Source organism: Gallus gallus, chromosome 12, assembly GCF_016699485.2.
Source record: "Gallus gallus isolate bGalGal1 chromosome 12, bGalGal1.mat.broiler.GRCg7b, whole genome shotgun sequence".
NCBI lineage: Eukaryota > Metazoa > Chordata > Aves > Galliformes > Phasianidae > Gallus > Gallus gallus.
In genome coordinates this window covers 11,627,898-11,645,407 of record NC_052543.1, presented here as the reverse complement: position 1 = coordinate 11,645,407, position 17,510 = coordinate 11,627,898, and the positions used below count along the sequence as shown (strand labels likewise).

The following is a 17,510-nucleotide window of genomic DNA, read 5'->3' as shown; positions in this document are numbered from 1 at the left end:
GGCGGGACGGGCCGCGGGAGGGCGGGGAGGGGCGGGCGGAGCGGCGGAGAGCGGAGCGAGGAGAACGGAGCGACGGGAACGGAGCGCGCTCCCCGAAGAGGAGGGGACGCGGTGCCGCGCGGCGAGAGGCGAATCTGCCGACGCGAATGTCAAGGACGAGAAGCCGCCCCGCAGCGGCCCGGTGCGGTTGGAGCGCTTTATTGCGGTCGGTGACAGCGGCGCAGCCCCGCGCGCGGCGCTCCCGGACGGGACCCGGCGGTGACGCTCCCGTCACTGCGCGGCGTTGCGGCGGGGCTCGATGCCGCGGCCCCGCATGTAGGACAGCAGCTGCTCGGGGATCTCGGCCAGCACGTCCTTGGCCAGGCGCGCCATGCTCCGCACCTGGCTGCCCGCCTCGTCCACGTAGTCCCGGAACGGCACGAACTGGGGGCAGCGGGGGGGGAGGGGGGCCCGGCCCCGAGCTCTGCCCCACGGCCACGGCCGCACGGCGGCCCCGTGCAGAAGCGCAGGGCCCGGTGCCGCCCCGCGCCCAGCCCCGCAGCCTCACCTGCACGATGTCCCTCTCGGCGTAGCGGCCCCGCGACGACACGCGCACCTCGTCCCCATCCAGCTCCTCCATGGCTGGGGGGCACCGCTCAGACCCCGCCTAAGGGCGTCCCCCGGGCCCGGCCCTGTCCCCCAGCCCACCCCGCTCACCGTCGAACTCAGCCGGCCCCACTCCCACGATGATGATGGACATGGGCAGCGCAGAGGCCTACGGGGTGGAGGGGCGGCAGCTGTAGGCACGGGGCGGCCCGGCGGCACCGAGGCCATGTGCGGTGCCCAGGCCCTGGTGGCGTGTGGCCACTCACAGTGACGATGGCCTCCTTGGTCTGCATCATGTCGGAGATGACGCCGTCGGTGATGATGAGCAGAACGTGGTACTGAGAGCCGTCGGTCACCTGGGCGGCCGTGCTGCGGGGACACGGCGTGGGATCCCTCCAGCAGCCACCCCATGTCGTCCCCCACGGCGCGGCCATGGGACGGGGACGGCCCCGCGGCGCTCACCCGGCCACCTGGTTGATGACGGGGGCGAAGTTGGTGGGCCCGTAGAGCTGCACGGTGCGCAGGCTCTGCAGGTAGGACTCGAGCACGCCCTCGATGCCGGCACAGCTGGGGTTGTCCACGTTGTTGTTCTGGGGACGGGACGGGCGCTGCCGTGGTGCTGGGTAGGATGCGGCCGGGCTGGCCTCTCCCCAGCCCCACGGGCTGCCCCCACACCCGGCAACAACGGGTTCAGCCAGCCTCGCGGCAGGGCGCACCAGAGGGAACTGGTGGGAGATCTTGCCGTCGGGTGGCAGCTTGGCACCGAAGCCGTAGGCGGGGAAGAGCTTGTCGCTGTCGTAGTCCTGGATGATCTCCCCGACGGCCTTGAGTGCCAGGGCGTAGGCGCTCAGCTGGTAGGGGCTGGCGTAGTGCAGCGAGGTGGGCTGCGATGGCAGCCCTGCGGCACAGCGCCCGTCAGCACCCACCCAGCGCCACTCCCCGGGCCCCCTCCACCGCCGTGCTCACCGTTGGAGGCCGTGAAGTCGATGGCGACGGTGAAGTTCAGCTGTGTCCTTGGAGGCAGAGTGAAGGAGGCTGCCAGCCCCAGGCACGGCGTGACCTCTGCCCGCACCCCCAGCCCCACCGCCCACCCCACAACCGCAGCCGCCATCTCGGCACCCCCAGGCTGCAGTATCACCGTCACTGCCTTCCTGTCCCTGTCCCTCGGGAGCTCGGGGGCACCCGGCCCCACTCACCCGCCCCGTATGTAGTCGACGAAGGTGAACTCGGACTCAACGGAGAAGGAGAGCAGAGTCACCTGTGGGCATGGGGTGTCAGAGCCAGCACCCTGCGACGGCTGCGAGCTGCAGGAGCACCCCGGCCCCACTCACAGTGCCAGAGTTGACATATTTCTTCTTCTTGCACTTCTTCCTAGGGTTCAGCACCTGCGGGCACCAGGCGGGTCCCGCTGCGGGGCTCCCCGCACCCCCAAAGCTGCCCCACTGTGGCCCCCGCCCTACCTCATACACTGTGAACTGGCTCTGTGCACGGGACAGCTCCCGGTAGCTGGTGGCGAACTCCCCGATGAAGTCGTGGCTGCAGGAGGAGCGCAGGGGCTGCGTGTGTCATGGGATGAGGAACGACCCGATGCCCACTCTGCTGCCCTTTGGGGCACGGCCTCACCTCCCATCCCGGTCCCAGTCGTACACATCAATCTTCACTGTGCTGGAAGTAAAGTGGGGCTGACGGGGAGCCGCTGGCATGGCCCACAGCGCCCAGGGCTCAATGTGCCATCAGGGTGGCACCATATGCCCAGGGAGGGGAACAGGAAATTTGGGTCACAGTGGAGCTCTGGGGAGGGGGGAAGCTTTCGTGTAATTTGGGTTGCAAAAGGAAAAAAAAAAAAGAAAAAGAAAAAAAAAAGCAGAACACCACTAAGAACCCAGTTTGGAGTTGCATGCTGGCTGGGGGGAGATGCTGTGTCCTGTCCTACTGCTGCCCCATTGCACACACCACAGCAGTGGCCCTGGGGTGCAGAACGGGTCCACAATATAGGGGGCAGCTCTGGAGGAACGTGGCCAGGGCACATTCTGGGGGATACAAGATGTGTCCGGGGCTGTGGGCTGCACCAGGGGTTGCAGGATGGAGCCACAGTGTGGGGTGGGTCAAGGCTGCCCCACGCAACCATCCTCACCGGTCGTAGTCACCGTTGCAGAGGGCACGCACGGGTATGGTGAAGGGCTGCCACACCGGGTTAAGTGTGTTCTTCACCACCTCCGTCTTGTGGCAGATGGTGAAGCTGCGGGGACGGGGCAGGGTCAGGGCATGCTGTGCAGGGACACCTGCACCCCACATCCCCATGCTCACGTGCCGTCCTCGTTGCTGCGGTAGAAGACGAGGAAGGGGTCGGATTTCCCGAAGAAGTCCTTCTTGTCCAGCTTGTTGGCACACAGCTGCATGGTGACGATGTCCTGGGGACGGGGACTGTCACCACCAGCCAGCTCCTCGCCCCACGCTCCGATAGTGTGCAGAAGCAGCACTCACCCTGCAGTTGCTCAGCTCCTCGGCCAGCAGCAGGATGGTCCCGCACCGCTTCCCTGGGACCCCCCTGTGACAACAGCCCAGCGTGGGGACAGTGGGGACAGCACAGGGGCAGGATGCAGGGCGCTCCGCAAGGCCCGATGCTGCAGGTGTGTCCCCAGCCATGCACAGGGACATGGGGCAGCGTGGCCAGCAGGGTGTCCTGAAGCGGGGTGGGTGGCCAGGGGCACGGTGCGGGACCGCCAGCCCCGCCACAGGATGTGACTCACGTGAGGGCTCTCTCCAGACGGCCCCGCTGGGACCCGATCACCTCTCCCAGTGCCACGAACGCCTGCCCCAGGAAGTCCTGCACCCAGGAACGGCATACTCAATCCTTGGGGGCTCCTCTTTGCAGCCCCCTCACCCTCTCATCATCCCCAGCCTGCAGCCTACTTTCTCCACAGGACCCCAGATGACCTGAGCTCACCGTGTGCCCTATAAGAGCACGGGTGCCTAGCACACAACCCTGCACACCCAAGGCCACCCCATATCCCTGAGCTCATCCTGCAGCCCTACAGCCATCCCGTGCACCCACCCCATGTCCTGGCACCATCCTGTGCCCCCTGAGCCAGCCCACAGCCCCACACCCATCTCGTATCCCCCAAAATGTGTCCCGGACACATTCCTCCAGAGCCACCCCGTGTCTCCTGGAGCCTTCCTGCACTCCAGGGCCACCACGCACCCACAGCAGGCACCAGTTCCGCAGCGTGGCAGATGCCTACCTTCTGCCAGACCCAACGTGGCGTGGAGAGACAAAGAGCAGGTTGAGATCCCTGAGGCTGGGGGTGCCTGTCCCACCCAGGAGCACCCGCACAGGGCACGGCTTTGGGGGTTCCGGAGCACTCACCTGCTTGTAGATGGAGCAGCTCTTGGAGTCCACGTTGTAGCTGGCAGTGGCAGAGCAGAGCTGTGAGCTGGCAGCTGGGCACGTCCCCTTGTCCCCACCCAGTGCTTTGGGACCCCTGCTCGCCCCATTTCTGACCCCTCTGCCCATCCATGCTGCAATGCTTTGTACTGTTGTGGTCTCCCACGGGTTACCCATGGGCTCAGCACTCCCAGCCTTGGGCTCCCCATCGGTGCCGGGGCACTCACACGTCAAAGCGAAGGTTTTGCTTCTCCTCAAAGTAGTAATCGAGGACAAACTTGCGGACGAAGTCGGGGTTCAGGGTGTTGTCGATCACCTCGGTGCGCCCGAACTGCACGGATGGTTCTGTGAGGGCCACCCCATCTCCCCACGTCCCTCCCCAGCGCAGCTGCCCCGGCACTAATCCCCGATTAGCGGCAAGGAGGGATCATTAGGGTGGAAGCGGGTGGCCATATGGGCCCATTTAACCGAGCCGGGGATTAGCCGGGAGCGGGGGCGCCGGGGACGGCGAGGACCTGGGAGAGGTGCGGCGCTCACCTCCTTCCACTCGCTGCTCCCCGTGCCCTGCACGAAGAGGATGACCACTGTGGAGAGAGGGGCAGAGCCGTGCCACGCTGCGCCGTGCCGGCACCCAGAGGTGCCACCGCTGCCACCCACCTGGGTCGGACTTGGAGAAGGTGTCCATGTCCAGCAGGTTCCTGGGGGGACCGAGCTGCGAGTGAGTGACCGTGCACACCCAACCCGTCGTGCGTCCCCTGCGTGTCCCCCGTGCGCGGGCTCTCGGGGGATGGCACCACTGCGCACAGCCGCGGGGCAGGCGGGCGGCCGGGCAGGGGCGGCACGGTGGGACGGAGAGGAGCAGCGTCTCCGGCGCTGACAGTGATTGAACGTGACAGGGAGCCCATTTACAGCACGAAACCTTCCCCGGTGCCGCCGGCAGCGGCTAATGGAGAGCGCAGGAGTGAGGAGAAAGCGGACGCTTAGCGGGGGGGCACCGCGCATCGCCCCGCGGCCGCCGCGGCGGTCGGACAACGGGGAGCGCGCTGGCAGCGGCTCCGCCGGGCCCGTCCCGCAGCGCGGGGCTCCGCTCCCCCGGCCCGAGCGCGGAGAGCAGCCCCTGGGCGCGGCTGAGCCCCGGGGGGCTGCAAAGCCAGAGGCTCGGCCGCCTCCCGGAGCGCGCCCCGGTCCCTGCCCAAAGGCGCGGGTACCCACGGCCCCTCCACCTGCTGCTCTGCGAGACTGGGAGACAGCGAGGGGAGAACGCAGCCTACGGCGCAGCTATGCCCCGCAGCCGCAGGGCGGGAGTTTGGGGCCGCACGGGTCGCCGGCCCCGGGCAGAACGGGTGATTTGCCCCCACCCGCCCGCCGGTCCGGGGGTCCCCGGGGCGGCCCCCCGCAGGGCTGCGTGCGGCCCCCTACAGCCGCCGCTCCGGGCCGGGGGCACCGAGCGACACCAGCGGTGCGCTCCCGTCCCGCGGGCACCGAGCCGGCCCCGGAGCGGGGCAGTGCCGGCGCCGGGCAGCGGCGGGCACGGGCGCACCCGAGGCGGCGAGCGGGGATTCCCGGAGCAGAGCGGGCACGGGACTCCCCGAGCATCTTCCCCCCGCGTTCCGCATCCCCCCGCGCCCCGGCTCACCGGCAGGACACGGTGAGCTCCACCTTGGTGCCCGGCACGCCGCCGGCCGCCGCTTCCAGCGCTCCCGGAGCCGCCATCCCCGCGCGGGCGCCGCCGCCGCTCCGCGCCGCCTCCTCCCGCACCGCCGAAGCGGGCGCGCCCGGGGGCGGGCACGGGCACGGGCACGGCGGCCCCGGCGGCGGCGGCACCGCCCCGGGAACGGGGGGGGTGCTCAGACCCGGGTAGCGGCACGCGGGGCTGGGGGGACGCCGTCCAGCTCGCCTTCCGCCGCGGGGGCGGGCCGTGCCCCGCTGGCCGCTCGATGCCGACTCCCGTCCCGTCGGGGCTCCCGCCCGGAGGAGCTCTCGGCCCCGGCGCGCTGCTATTTCGGTGCCGCCGCTCCCGGAGCGTGGGCCGCGCTATTTATAGCGGGCGGCTCCCCCGCCGGAGCCGCTCCCGGCTCCTCCGCGCCGCCGCCCCCCGGCTCTTCCCAGCTCGCCCGCCTCCCGCAGCCCAGGCACCACGCGGCTCAGGGGTCGGCACACGGAGGTCTTTACTGCGGGGCCGCCTCGGAACCCCCGCCGCTCCCCGGCCCCGAGCAGGGTAATCGCGAGCGGGCGCTCAGTGCGGTGCCCGCGTCCCCCCGAGGACGGGGGTCCCGGCTCGGCCAGGGGACCCCGGTTCTCTATCCATCCGTCCTGGGCCGCGGCGGCTCTCAGAGCGTGCTGCTGCCTCTCAGTCCCACGCCCCGCACGAACTGCTCGAGGAGGCCGCCGATGGCCCCCGAGGGGCTGGGGGGCACGGCCTTCAGGCCGATGGTCCGGCTGTAGCTGGCCACGAAGGCGGAACGCACTTCTTCCAGCCGGGACTCGCGGTCGCTCGCTGACAGCAGCCTAGGAGACAGAATCGGGAGGTCAGCGCTGCGGCTGCCCCAGCGCCGTGCGGGGCTCGCAGTAAGGCAGTGCCAGCCCCGAAATGCCCTGGCTGCGGCACCAGCGCTGCTGCCTCCCTGCTCAGCCCCTGCAGCCTCCCAGCAGCTCCCCCCGGCTCTCCTCCCCCACCGCCCCCTGGCTTCTCCCCCTACCCCAGATGCACGGAAATCGCGGCTGTTGCCCAGCCGGCGCTGGCTCACATTAGCCCCGTGCCGGCTCTGCCCTTGTTTCCAGATGGAGCCCGGCCACACGTGCAGTGCTCGGACAGCCACTTCCACCTCAGCCGCAGGCAGCCCTCACTGCCCCTTCACGCACACATCAGGGAGCAGCTTTGGGGCAAGGAGCAGGGACAGGAGGCGGCTGTGCACAGGCGGGATGCAGCCTGCAGTGCCTCCCCCGGCTCTCAGTCCCCTCTCCAGCTCAGCCCTGCCCCTGCCTCAGAGTGGCAACGAGGGCAAAAAGCAGCGTGGCCATTCAGAGCCAGCAGCTCCACGTGCCGTGGCTCAAACCTGTCCTCTCCGCCGCTCCCAGCGAGAGGAAGGCATTCCTCAAAGGTCGCCCCAAGGGCACAGCTCCAACCTCCCCATCAGAAATTCTCTTTCATCTCCCCAGCGCCTGGGCCGCCTCGAAATTGGCACAGCTCATTTGAATGGAAGCGTTCACCACCCACAGCCAACAGCTTCAGTCCGGAAATGGCAGCGAGAGGATATGGTGGGAGGCCCGTAAACAGCGAGCGCTGCTGCGGCAGCCCGCCCGGCCGCTGTGCAGGGTCTGGTAATGAAGAGGAGCCAGAGGGTGAAGTAAAAAAAGGCGACGTTTCTAAACACATGAAAAGATCCTCGTTGGCAACCTCATTAGGATGGGGAACTCGCAAAGCTTCTAAGCATGAAAAAGAAGCCGGATGAAAGCAGGGCGTGCTTATATCCCATGTTCAGTGATCTCAGATGGCAACCGCGGAGGTAAGGGGGGTGTGCAGCACTCAGGTCCTGCAGCTTTGGGCTCTCAAACCTTTTATGGGGCAGTTTAACATGCAGACAGTTTTGTGGAGTGCAACACGCAGAGGTGCAGGGCCACTGACAGCCCCGTGTCCCGCAGCGCCACATCCTCACCCTGCCCTGTGATGCAAAGCAGAAGCTTAATTGGAATTTAATTTCCCCAAACTCACACTGCGCTGGGCTGCAAACACTCGGGATAAAGCCACAGCAGGCTCCTGAGCAGCACTGGAGCAGGGAGGCGGTGCTGGGGCAGGCTGAGTGCTACATCTTTGCACTCCCTTCCCAAGGGCAGCCTAGGCCAGGCCCTGCAACCTCCAGCACCCCAAGCAAAGAGCTGAATGGGGTAAAGCACTCATGGCCTCAGCCGCACTCCCAAGGGAGAGGCAGCACCGCTGTTCCCCACCCTTTGAACCTCCCAAGCACCCAGACTGCAAACAGCAAGAGCCTCCAGGTAGCTTCTGTGCTTCTTCTCCCTGCCACGTTCCCCATTCTGACGTTACCTCCTCACTGCTGCTCAGCAGTCAGGCGGCACTGCTGGGCTCGGGGGACACAAAGCAGTCACTGCATCACACATCTGCTCCTTGGTCCCTTCTGCTTCCGTCCCCCAGCACTCTCCAGCCACTACAGGAGCAGCACGGTGTATCCCTGCCACGGCAGAAAGGGGACCTGGTGCCAGGAGTGTCCCACACTCCCATGAATCTTGCCCTGCGTGGGGCAGCTGCTTGGATCTACTCAAGGCAGGCAGCTCCCAGAGGAGCCAAACCGGGCAGCGTCTCACAGCACACGTCTGTTTTCATGTTGCTCTACCTCCAAAGTATGTACTCAGATCTCCGTTAAGGGACTGCGAGCTTTTGCGGCACGCCTCCAGTGCAGCCAGCCAGCAGCAGCCCCTGAGCTGCCATTTCAGCTGCTTGATTGAGAGCTTGCAGCCTGAAGGCACACGCCAAGGCTCTGCTCTAACAGCAATTAAAGCACAGCTCCTGCCTTTCAAGCTTCCGCAGAGGTGACTTTCTATGCAGTGAGGGCTGAGTGCCTCCCCCCCGTTTGCACAGTACCACACAGCACTATGTAGGGTCTGCTGCTTTGCCCCAGCCTTGTGCAGCACCTGCAAACACCACCAGACAAAGCAGGGTGACAGAATGAAAACCCCTCTCCTACTGCAGCAAGGACCTCAAGCCAGCAGGGAGATGGAGATGAGCAAGATCCAAAAGCAAGAAACCTGGGTATAGCAGTCCTGTCCTGTCAAGCTCACTTCCATGGATGCCCAAATTCACTGTCTTCAAAGAAGAGAAAGAAAAGCCTTCTCCTACAGAAAGCATCGTGCCCCCCATCGCCGGATGGAAGAGAGGTGGGTTTCCTTCAGAGCTCAATGAGAGGACACGCAGACGAAAAGCAGCAAGGCAGTGAAGATGGGACAGCTTGTTGCAGGCTGCCAGGCTTCTTCCAGAGCGCCAGGTGGTAACATCCCAGCACCTGCAGCCAGCTGGGAGAGCCCGGGGAGATGCTGCATTGTAGACACTTACAGGCAAGTGTTAGGGAACTCATCCGGGAAGCTGCAAGGGAGAGAGGCGTCTGCGCTCAGGGTTGCCTGCTCCCGAATACTGCCACACCCTGTCACCATCTGCCAGCTGCCAAAGTCTGTGGAAACGGAAGATCCGGGCAGAGAATGGTCCGCCGATCTGGGGCAGAGAGAGAGGGAGACGGGGCCATCAGTCAGGTCATCAGCCACACGCCTCCCGCTGCGCCGGTGCCAGGGGAACGGCTGCCAGCAGCGCTGGTGCCAGCAGTGCTGGCGCTCTGGCAGCAGGGCAGCATGCAGCGCTGGCTCGGCCCCGGGCCAGGCCTTTCCTCTGAATGCAGGAGGAGAGCCAAGCTGGTGAGGCAACCGAGCGGCACAGGTGCCCCAGGAGCCAGGCAGATCGAAGCTAGCGAGAAGCAGATGGCCATGCAGAACAGTGAGACCCTTCAGCGAGATGCAGCAGCCCCAAATCCCACACAGATGCGGAGCATCCACCTGTTGTTCATTTCAGCTGTGAGCACATCCCAGGGCAGTGGCAAAGCCTGATGGAGAGCTGTGGCTGTGACCGGCTCGCTGCTGAGGAAGATCCAGAGACCCACAGTCTGCAGAGATAGCACCACCAGCGCTGAGCAGGACTGTGCCTGTGCCTTGGGGCACCCGCCCCCTGCAGCTCCATCCCTGGATTAGGAGGGTGGGCTGTGCTGGGGAGGCACAACTTTAGGATATGAAAAATAATTAGGAGAAGGCTTGTAGGATGTAACCTCCCCACCAGAAAAGCAGGGAACAAGAAAGCTGAGAAGTGAGCCTGAGGAGTCCCTCCGAGATCTCCGAGCAGTGGGCACAACCACCCGAGCAGAACACAGAAGTCTCAGCTTCCTGGGAGCGAGCCATTACTGTGCCCTGCTGCACAGCAGCACACACACTGCTGGAAGCACAGCCTGTGGCAGAGCTACTCAATTACACACTACCAAGATCTTGTGGATCATTTATCTGAGATGTGCTGGGCACAGAGCAGTGCAAGAGCTCCGGCTCTGCTGGGCCAGGTACTCGCATGCTGTCTTCTCAGCTAAGAATAGCAGTGGCGCAGTGCAGCTGCTCCCCGAGAGGCCAGCAGAGCAGCCAGAGCCACAGGATCTGCCACAGCACGGAGGGCCTCAGCAAGAACGGCACGGGAGGGAGGAACGCAGGGTGAAACCCATCTGTGATCCAGATCTAAGCCTGGCATTTAATGAGGCTGATCGATATATGCAAGCTTGAGAAATACAGCCCCGAGCTGCACACGAGCTTCCCCGGCAGTGCTGGTGATCCTGCAGCTGCAGGCTGGGTAACGCCACCGTTTTCAGGTCCAGGCTCTGAAAGGGCAGCACAGGAAGAAATGGGAAGAGCAGAGCACCGACTGCCTTGTGCAGCACTTGTCCTCAGGCTGTGAGGTGAACCAAATGAGTTCAGAGAGCAGCTGCGAGTGCCTAGCTAGCACTGGGACAATGCTTTCTTCCAAAAAGATGTTTTTCCTAGAGCACGTAACACTGCAGTAGGAACAAGGGCATCTCCTACCTTGGAACTGGAGCTGCAGCACGTACTGGTAGAGATGAGACAGGGATAACCCTCCCTGGGATACAAGGAATTCATAAGGCAAACGGAGCGGCTTTTTACTGACATCTATCCCTCTCCCTGCCTCTGGGAGATAAAGCAGAGGAGAGCAGGCAAGCACAGTGCAGTGCTGGAAGCCAGAGAGAAGCACACCAGGACTGGAGGGAAACTGCTTCAGTGTGGAAAGGAGACTACCACCGCTGTAAGTGCAGGACAGACAGGCAGGAAAAATAGGAGCAGCTTAGGGATACAAGGAGTGACAAGAATTTGAGCTAAAGCAGTGAAGAGATCTGTAAGCAACAGACTTCGGTAAAGGAAGGGAGACAAGGACAGTGTTACTGTCAGAAGTGTACAAAGTTGCCCAGAGGACAGGCTTGGGGCCAGGCAGAAAGAAGGGTTTTGAAGATGAGGAGCCTGAACAGCAGAGCAGGTGGAGATGGGCTTGGGATGGGATCTTCATGTATAGATGAAGAGAGCTGAATGGAAATCTGCAGTTCTTGCAAAGGGAGAGCATGGTACCAGGAGATGCCTCTGCCCATGTAGCAAGCAAAAGAGCAATATATGATCCAGGGCACAAGGGACAGCAGAAATGTCACTGTTCAGTATCATTCACATGGGTCAGGTGCATCTCTGATAAAGAGGATGAATGACTGTTTCCTGCTTTGGTTGTGTAGTCTCAGCTTCCAGCTGCTGGGCTGTCTTCCATGGCTGTTGGCTAGAAGCAGACCAATCTTACACCACCTCCTGGAGGTGCACCAAGTCACCTCTTCAGTCTCTTCTTTGACAGGCTGATCAAAGCATCGTATACCTCCCACAAGACTGACTCATGGCTCTGCAGCCCTCCAACCCCTTCTAGCATCCCTGGCCCTGTCACGCAGCTGTGCAAAGTGGCAGTGCTGAAACACTGCCCAAACACATCTGCTTCTTCTCAGTGCTGGCCATGCAGCAGAGAGGGGCAGGTGTGGATGTATGACGTCTTCCTGTAGAGCAGTGTGCTGCCATACTCCCATCTCTCGCCCATCTGCAGTGGGAAAAGGGAACCCTATCCCAAAGCATAGACTTCAGAAATGGAGTCCATCAGTATCAAACTGTCAGACAGCATGTGCTGCTTCACCATTCTGCTCCAGGCAGCTAGAATTTGGAAAGTTGCATCTAACCTAACAGAACGGGAATCTAGGAGTTCAAGTCAGCTGATTCTGTTTTTCTCCTCCAGGCAGCAGAATAAACACCTGATGAAGTGAATAAACTGACCAACTCTGCATTGAGTTGAGGTCACTCCTCCTGGCTTAAATATCTGAATGCAGCCAACAGAGCTGTGACACCATGATACACTTTTCTTCCATCTCCAACTTCTTCTCAAGGGAGGCTCCTGAGGCAGCATCACAACCAACAATCACCTTAAACAGCCTCGAGACAGCAGGGGCGAAGGCTGGGAGAGAGAGGATGTGAAGGCAAAATGAGAAACCTTGTGCTTGCTGCAAGGGTGGAGGAGCTTCTTAAAAGCTGAGCTTGAGACCAAGACCAGATCTGTAGGCTAACCAGTGCAGTCTAGAGGTGAAAATCTTCCTGGTGCTCCTACCCCTGAAGGCTCCTCGCAAAGGTTTGCTGCAGAGACCCGAAAGGGGCTTCACTGATGCCTCAGTGGAAGCTGCTGATGCTGGGACAAAAGGCCCAGGCCCCAAGCCTGTAAGAACAACAGGTTTGCAACATATGACAGCCCTGCCAGAAGCTGGCTAGCTTTAAGGACAGCACAGAGGGGCTTGGGAAGCAGCCGGACAGCTACAGCAAAGCTGACACGGTTAGCAAAGAGGAGATACAGCAAGGCTTCAAGTTGCTGTATCTGCCACAGACATCCAATGGCAGACAGAAAGAGAATGAAAGTGAGCTTCACACACCCACCTCCTCAGGTCCACGAGTGGGAAGAAACTCCCTCAAAAGTGCAAAATTAACAAAATTAGATTAGCAAAACAGAGATGAGCTGCAAGCTGTTCTTTCACAGAAGGAAGGACCTTTAGCAGTCCATAAACTAGCAATTCCTAGCCTGAAAAGGTTCCTTTTAATTAGGTCAATGCTTCCCATGCAACATGCTGCACAAAATAGAGTATTTCAGAGCACATGGACACCCGCTTACCAGAGAAGAGCCAACACCGGAGGCAGAGCAGCAATCAGGGATCCTTCCATTCCTTAATATGTGAGTGCCAAGCGCCCAACAGCTAGGCTCTCATCCTGCCCTGTTCTGCCCCCGCTCACCTGCCACGCTTCCACATACCTAGAGCTGTTTAGGAAGCAGCTCATTTGCCAGCATATGCTCTGTGCCTCAAATGCAAGTGTGAAGTAGGTACCGTACAAGCAGGCAGGCTGCGGCAACCTGGAGTAAAGGGCAGTCCTTCCCACCTGTGCGTGGGAACAGTTGGCGAGGAGCACTTGGCAGGGAGCCACGCTGACGGCCCTGCCTGGAGCCCAGTCCGCTATCTGCAGGCTGTCAGGGCCGTAGCAGCCCAAGCAGCCAGTGCTGTGTGAGCACAACCACGTTGGAGCACAGTCACGTGCCAGCCAGAGTCCTGGCAAGCTGCTTTGGTGGCACCATCGTGCAATGGATCCGGAAAACGTTCTTGTCAACAGTTCCTGTCCTGTTGCATTTGCTGTCGCATCGCAGATACAGCTCCCAGGGCGGGTGGATGGAAGCGGCAAAACAGTGCACGTGCAGTCTCATCACTACCAAAGACTCAAAGCTAAGGGACTGCAGCTTCCCTGCCCCTCCCTGAGTTCACTGCACCCTCTCCAGACCGAAGCACCTCCCGCCCTTCAGCAAGGGAGCTCTCTGTGACTGTTGACCAAAGCAGCTCCTCCATGGCTTAACTCTTCAGGCTACAGTACTACAGCTTTTGTTTAATTGACTTAGCAAAAGCACATTCAACCGAAGATTATCCATCTGCTAATCCACGTTAGCAGTATGTGCACACACACTAAATCCCTGACACAGATACAGGGTTTTCCTGCAGTGTCATGGGATGCTTAGATTATTAGCAGCTTGCAAATGATGTCCTGTGTTTGCATCTAACGCTGCCCATTCACATGCAAGGAGTTTGAGTCGATGCACACTGTCTGCTGTACTCAGAGATCTCAATTTGTAGAACAAGATGCACCTTGTCCTGCTCTGCAAATCTTCTGTGCTGCATCTTCACGCACGTTTGCCCTCACCAGATTGATCTTACCATTGGGATGAGCTAGAAAGGCTGCCTAGTGAGAGTCTGCCTTTCAAATCTGCCTTTGTACTGCTCTGCCTAACGAGAATCACCCAGGGACATATGGGTACCCAGGACATCTGGATGAGAGCAGGAGTCAAAGGATGGGCTGACAAGGAGGCTGCTGTCACACCCCAGCTAGGAGAGGGGCTTGGCTCCTACTGGCTCACCTGGCATGTGCAGCTCTCTCCTTTTGGACACCCCAGCTCCTTGCCCAGCAGCTTGCTCACGTGCTGCTCATCTCTTGGCCAGCTTGCTTTCCCTTCTCATTCCCTGCTGAGCTCCCTGCCTGCCAGCACATGGACTGGGCTGTTTATGTGAACTGCCTGGAGGGTGCCTGCTGGCATTTTACAAGCAACCACTTTTCCTCTACTGCCGCTGCAGTGGTTAAGTGTTTTGTTGCTATGGCCACACAACCAGAGTATTAGGAAGTCAAGTACAGTAGTTTCTTCATCTTAAGAGGCTAGGGTGCTAACCTGCAGCAGTATTGCAGAGATAAAGGTATTTTTGGCATCATGATTAGTCTTTGTGCTACAGCCTTTCCATCCCAGTCCTCTCACTCCCTGAACAATGGCAGATGTTAACTCTTCCTTCCACCACAGATATATTCTTTCTCCCCACAAAACAGGACTCTGCTTTTCCTTCAAGATGAAAAATGGTGGCTGAAGATACTGTGATAACCATTACCTGCATGAAGTTCACTGGGCAAATTCAGACTGACCCAGCCAAGCTGAGTGAGATCTCTATTTGGAGATAAACCGTACCATGCTCAGGCCACACAGATGTAAGCCATGTCATCATTCAATAAGGCAATAGACTGCTCAAGTCCTCAGCTAGCAAAGCTGATATCAGTGTTATGTATCCTGAGGAGGCAGGCAGGGCAGAGACCAGAGTCTGGCTGATCTGGCAAGGGACTACGAGGCAAAGGAGCACAATCGTGCCAGAAGACTTGGTTTCAAAGAGAAGCTCAGTTCATCCGTTGCCTTGACAATTCCACCCACTCTCAGCAGGGTCTCCAGGCTCATTTCCTCTAGCCTGCACAGAGAGGAGCAGAGGAAACCCAGGTGACACCAGAGAGGAAAGCATACAAGTGTACACCATCTCCACCCAGCATGAGCCTAGCAGGTTAACCACCTTTGCATCAGCTGACTTTACCATTCTGGCCTCACAACGGATTCTTCTGCTCTCTTGGTTTCAAGTCGTGCAAGGAGGTTCCCTCTTATCTTCTGTTTCACCCTATGCACATTTTTCCCCCGCTCAGCCCTGCATGCTGCCTTACTCACAGAAGTCAACAGGGACCACGGATAGACTGATGCACCTTTGCTGTGTTGAAAGGTTATAAAAGCTTTATGTCACAACAGAAACTAGTATAAAGGTCATAAAGGAATGCTTAGAGTGGAATCCAGAAAACATTTACCTCTTACAATGGGAACACTGCGACTTCTCCTCAGAATTATTTACTGGGAGAGTGAAAAGTCATCCCCAGAGACTGTGGCCTGGGAAGTAACAAGCTTCTCCACTATGCTTGCCTGCTGCCTCAAGCCCTGGGGATGCCAGTTCTAAACACCTGACAGCAATGGGCACTGAACATCCAAAAGCTTATAAACTCTTCAACCAGACACAGCCAGTGGAAAGCTAATTACTGGCTTTACTAGCTCTGAGCCCCAGGAACACAAACCCCAGGGACTGCGATCAGCCCCTTCCTGTGGTGCTGTTCTGCCTACTCTGTTTCCCTCCTTTGCTCCCACAGAGCAGAAGCCAGCTGAAGCATTATAAACAGTTTCCAAAGCACTGCTGCAAGCTCACTACCAGGCAGTTTATGCAGTCCAGCACTGAGCAGCCAGCTATGTGTTGGGAATGGCACAAGACTGCACACAGCAACAGTGGCATTGCTGTTCTGAACAAAAGCAGTCCCCAGGACAAGCTGCTTTCTCTCCAGTATTTTGCTTTCCTCTTGGAAGACTTGTTTCATCTGACAGCACATGCAGAGGTGGGCTCCAGCAACAACTGAAAAACATCCTATTGATCTCTTTCCCTGGGGAGAGCAGCTAGCATCATGTATGATAACTGTCAGTGATTTTGCTCTGGAATCAAGAACCTTGGTAAACAGTCATATAAATTTTCAATGCTCTACTTGTTTGTCACTATTTTCCACGTGATGAGAATGTACTAAAATGTGGCTGCTGGCTATTATGAAGGGAATTCACTAGAAAAAGACTCATCAGAAAACCTGCAGAGACAACACAAGCGTTTGATGCTGTTAACAGCAACCTCTTATCTAAGAGCCTCTTTATCCCCTGTCGGCCTAAATGCGTGGTGTTTGCTCCACAGGCTCTGTTCTTTCTTCCCTAGCTTAGCTCACCGCTCTACTTTGCCCTACTGCAGCATCAGACTTCAGAAGGGTGCCAGATATCCTTTGTTACGGCATGTGATTAGGCCCAGAATCACAGAATCATGGGGGTTGGAAGGGATCTCTGGAGATCATCTGTCCCAACCCCAAAGCAGAGTCAGTCCCCACCTCCCAGCTGCACCACAGGAACACAGCGTTCCAGGAGAAACCCTCAGGGCTGTCCCAGCACTCACAGCTTGCTTCCCTGCTCACCAACAGCACCCAGAGGTTTTCACCCTGCAGTGTCAGAAACATCACTAAATGGAAAGGGGGCCTGGATAGGTGCAGAGTAAGGTCTGCTTGGCTTGAAACGTTTCCTCCCCCCAAAATGCAACCATTGCAAATCCCCGTAGATGCATTTGACAGAAAGAGAGCTATGAGAGCATGCAGAATGCAGAGAAGCCAGACCTTGTGGAATTGAGGCAGGTGTAAAGACAGGCAGAACAAACACCCAGTTGTTACTGGCACAGTTCCTCACTCCTCCAGAAGGGCTGAGGCAGGACTTGGTGTTAAGTGGCAAGCATTTCCCACAAGGTCAAGCTCACCAAGAACAGGCCTCCTGAAGCCTGTCTGTGTATACAAACCCATCTGCTCCACGGTTCTCAGAACTATACGGAGGCAGTCGAGCACTCCCTTTACCCAGCTTTTGTTTTGCCGAGAAATGCTCTGCTTCATCCCATCTCACCTGGATCTGGGCACCTCCAGCGGGCTGCTTCCGAGTCTCAGGAAGTTATCAGAATGGGTTGATGAGGAGGAGCTGGAGGACTTGACTTCAACCATCCCTGCAGAAGGCAGCCGGTCTTCAGACTGCTGTGCCCTGCTCCAGAGCACGGCCTGAGGTGATGATGCACAGCTCTTCCTCCTGCAGGACAGCAGACCTGGTTGAGAAACCTGGCTTTCCCATGTTTTTCAAATAGGAAGCCTTTCCACAACAGGCCAGATTTCAACCCAGCAGCTACAAACTCATGTTTCCCCTGGATCTGCCCTCCTCTCAAGGAGTCACAGGTTTTGCAGCGATGGGGGTACACTGAGCTCAACCCATTTTAATCTGTTCTTTTATAGATCACCACCCATGTGACCTGCAAATCAGAGACAGGAGAATACATCAACCCACACACATGCTGCGAGCACTTTGTTTAGTCTAGCTGTAAAAACACCTCAAACAAGGGGCCCCCCAGCAGGGAAAGACCATTTCATTCTGTTAGAAACTCTACAAAGTGTACCAGCCGAAGAGCCCAGCCCAGGTGGGTGTTGT

At 59.4% G+C, this 17,510-nt stretch overlaps 2 protein-coding genes across 5 annotated transcripts in view; both read right to left on the bottom strand.

The window, feature by feature from the left end:
• Positions 1-182: 182 nt before the first annotated feature.
• On the bottom strand, positions 183-5,714 carry CPNE9 (copine family member 9). 2 transcript variants are annotated; one of them, XM_015293147.4, is made up of 21 exons: positions 5,607-5,714; positions 4,628-4,668; positions 4,508-4,554; positions 4,198-4,301; positions 3,953-3,992; positions 3,828-3,830; positions 3,336-3,412; positions 3,070-3,133; positions 2,893-2,996; positions 2,720-2,824; positions 2,209-2,250; positions 2,046-2,121; positions 1,917-1,970; positions 1,782-1,843; positions 1,552-1,598; positions 1,302-1,483; positions 1,048-1,175; positions 852-954; positions 697-754; positions 548-621; positions 183-423 (listed from the first exon to the last, which is right to left on the bottom strand). In XM_015293147.4, the coding sequence occupies exons 1-21, from the start codon at positions 5,681-5,683 to the stop codon at positions 271-273; spliced, it is 1,641 nt and encodes a 546-aa protein (XP_015148633.2). In that variant the 5' UTR covers positions 5,684-5,714; the 3' UTR covers positions 183-270. The 2 variants fall into 2 exon arrangements, with proteins under 2 accessions (XP_015148633.2, XP_025010478.1); XM_025154710.3 differs by lacking the exon at positions 3,828-3,830.
• Positions 5,715-6,121: 407 nt separating this feature from the next.
• The window catches only part of MTMR14 (myotubularin related protein 14), a 29,896-nt gene continuing 18,507 nt past the window's right edge, over positions 6,122-17,510 (bottom strand). Inside the window, exons 17-19 of one of the 3 annotated variants that reach the window (NM_001278496.2) lie at positions 16,941-17,117; positions 9,036-9,191; positions 6,122-6,478 (exon numbers count right to left, since the gene is read on the bottom strand). In NM_001278496.2, the coding sequence (NP_001265425.1) occupies positions 6,301-6,478; positions 9,036-9,191; positions 16,941-17,117 (511 nt within the window). In that variant the 3' untranslated portion in view covers positions 6,122-6,300. Of the gene's footprint in view, positions 6,479-9,035; positions 9,192-13,483; positions 14,902-16,940; positions 17,118-17,510 lie in introns of those variants that run through there. The other 2 variants (XM_015293102.4, XM_040646249.2) reach the window with 2 other exon arrangements.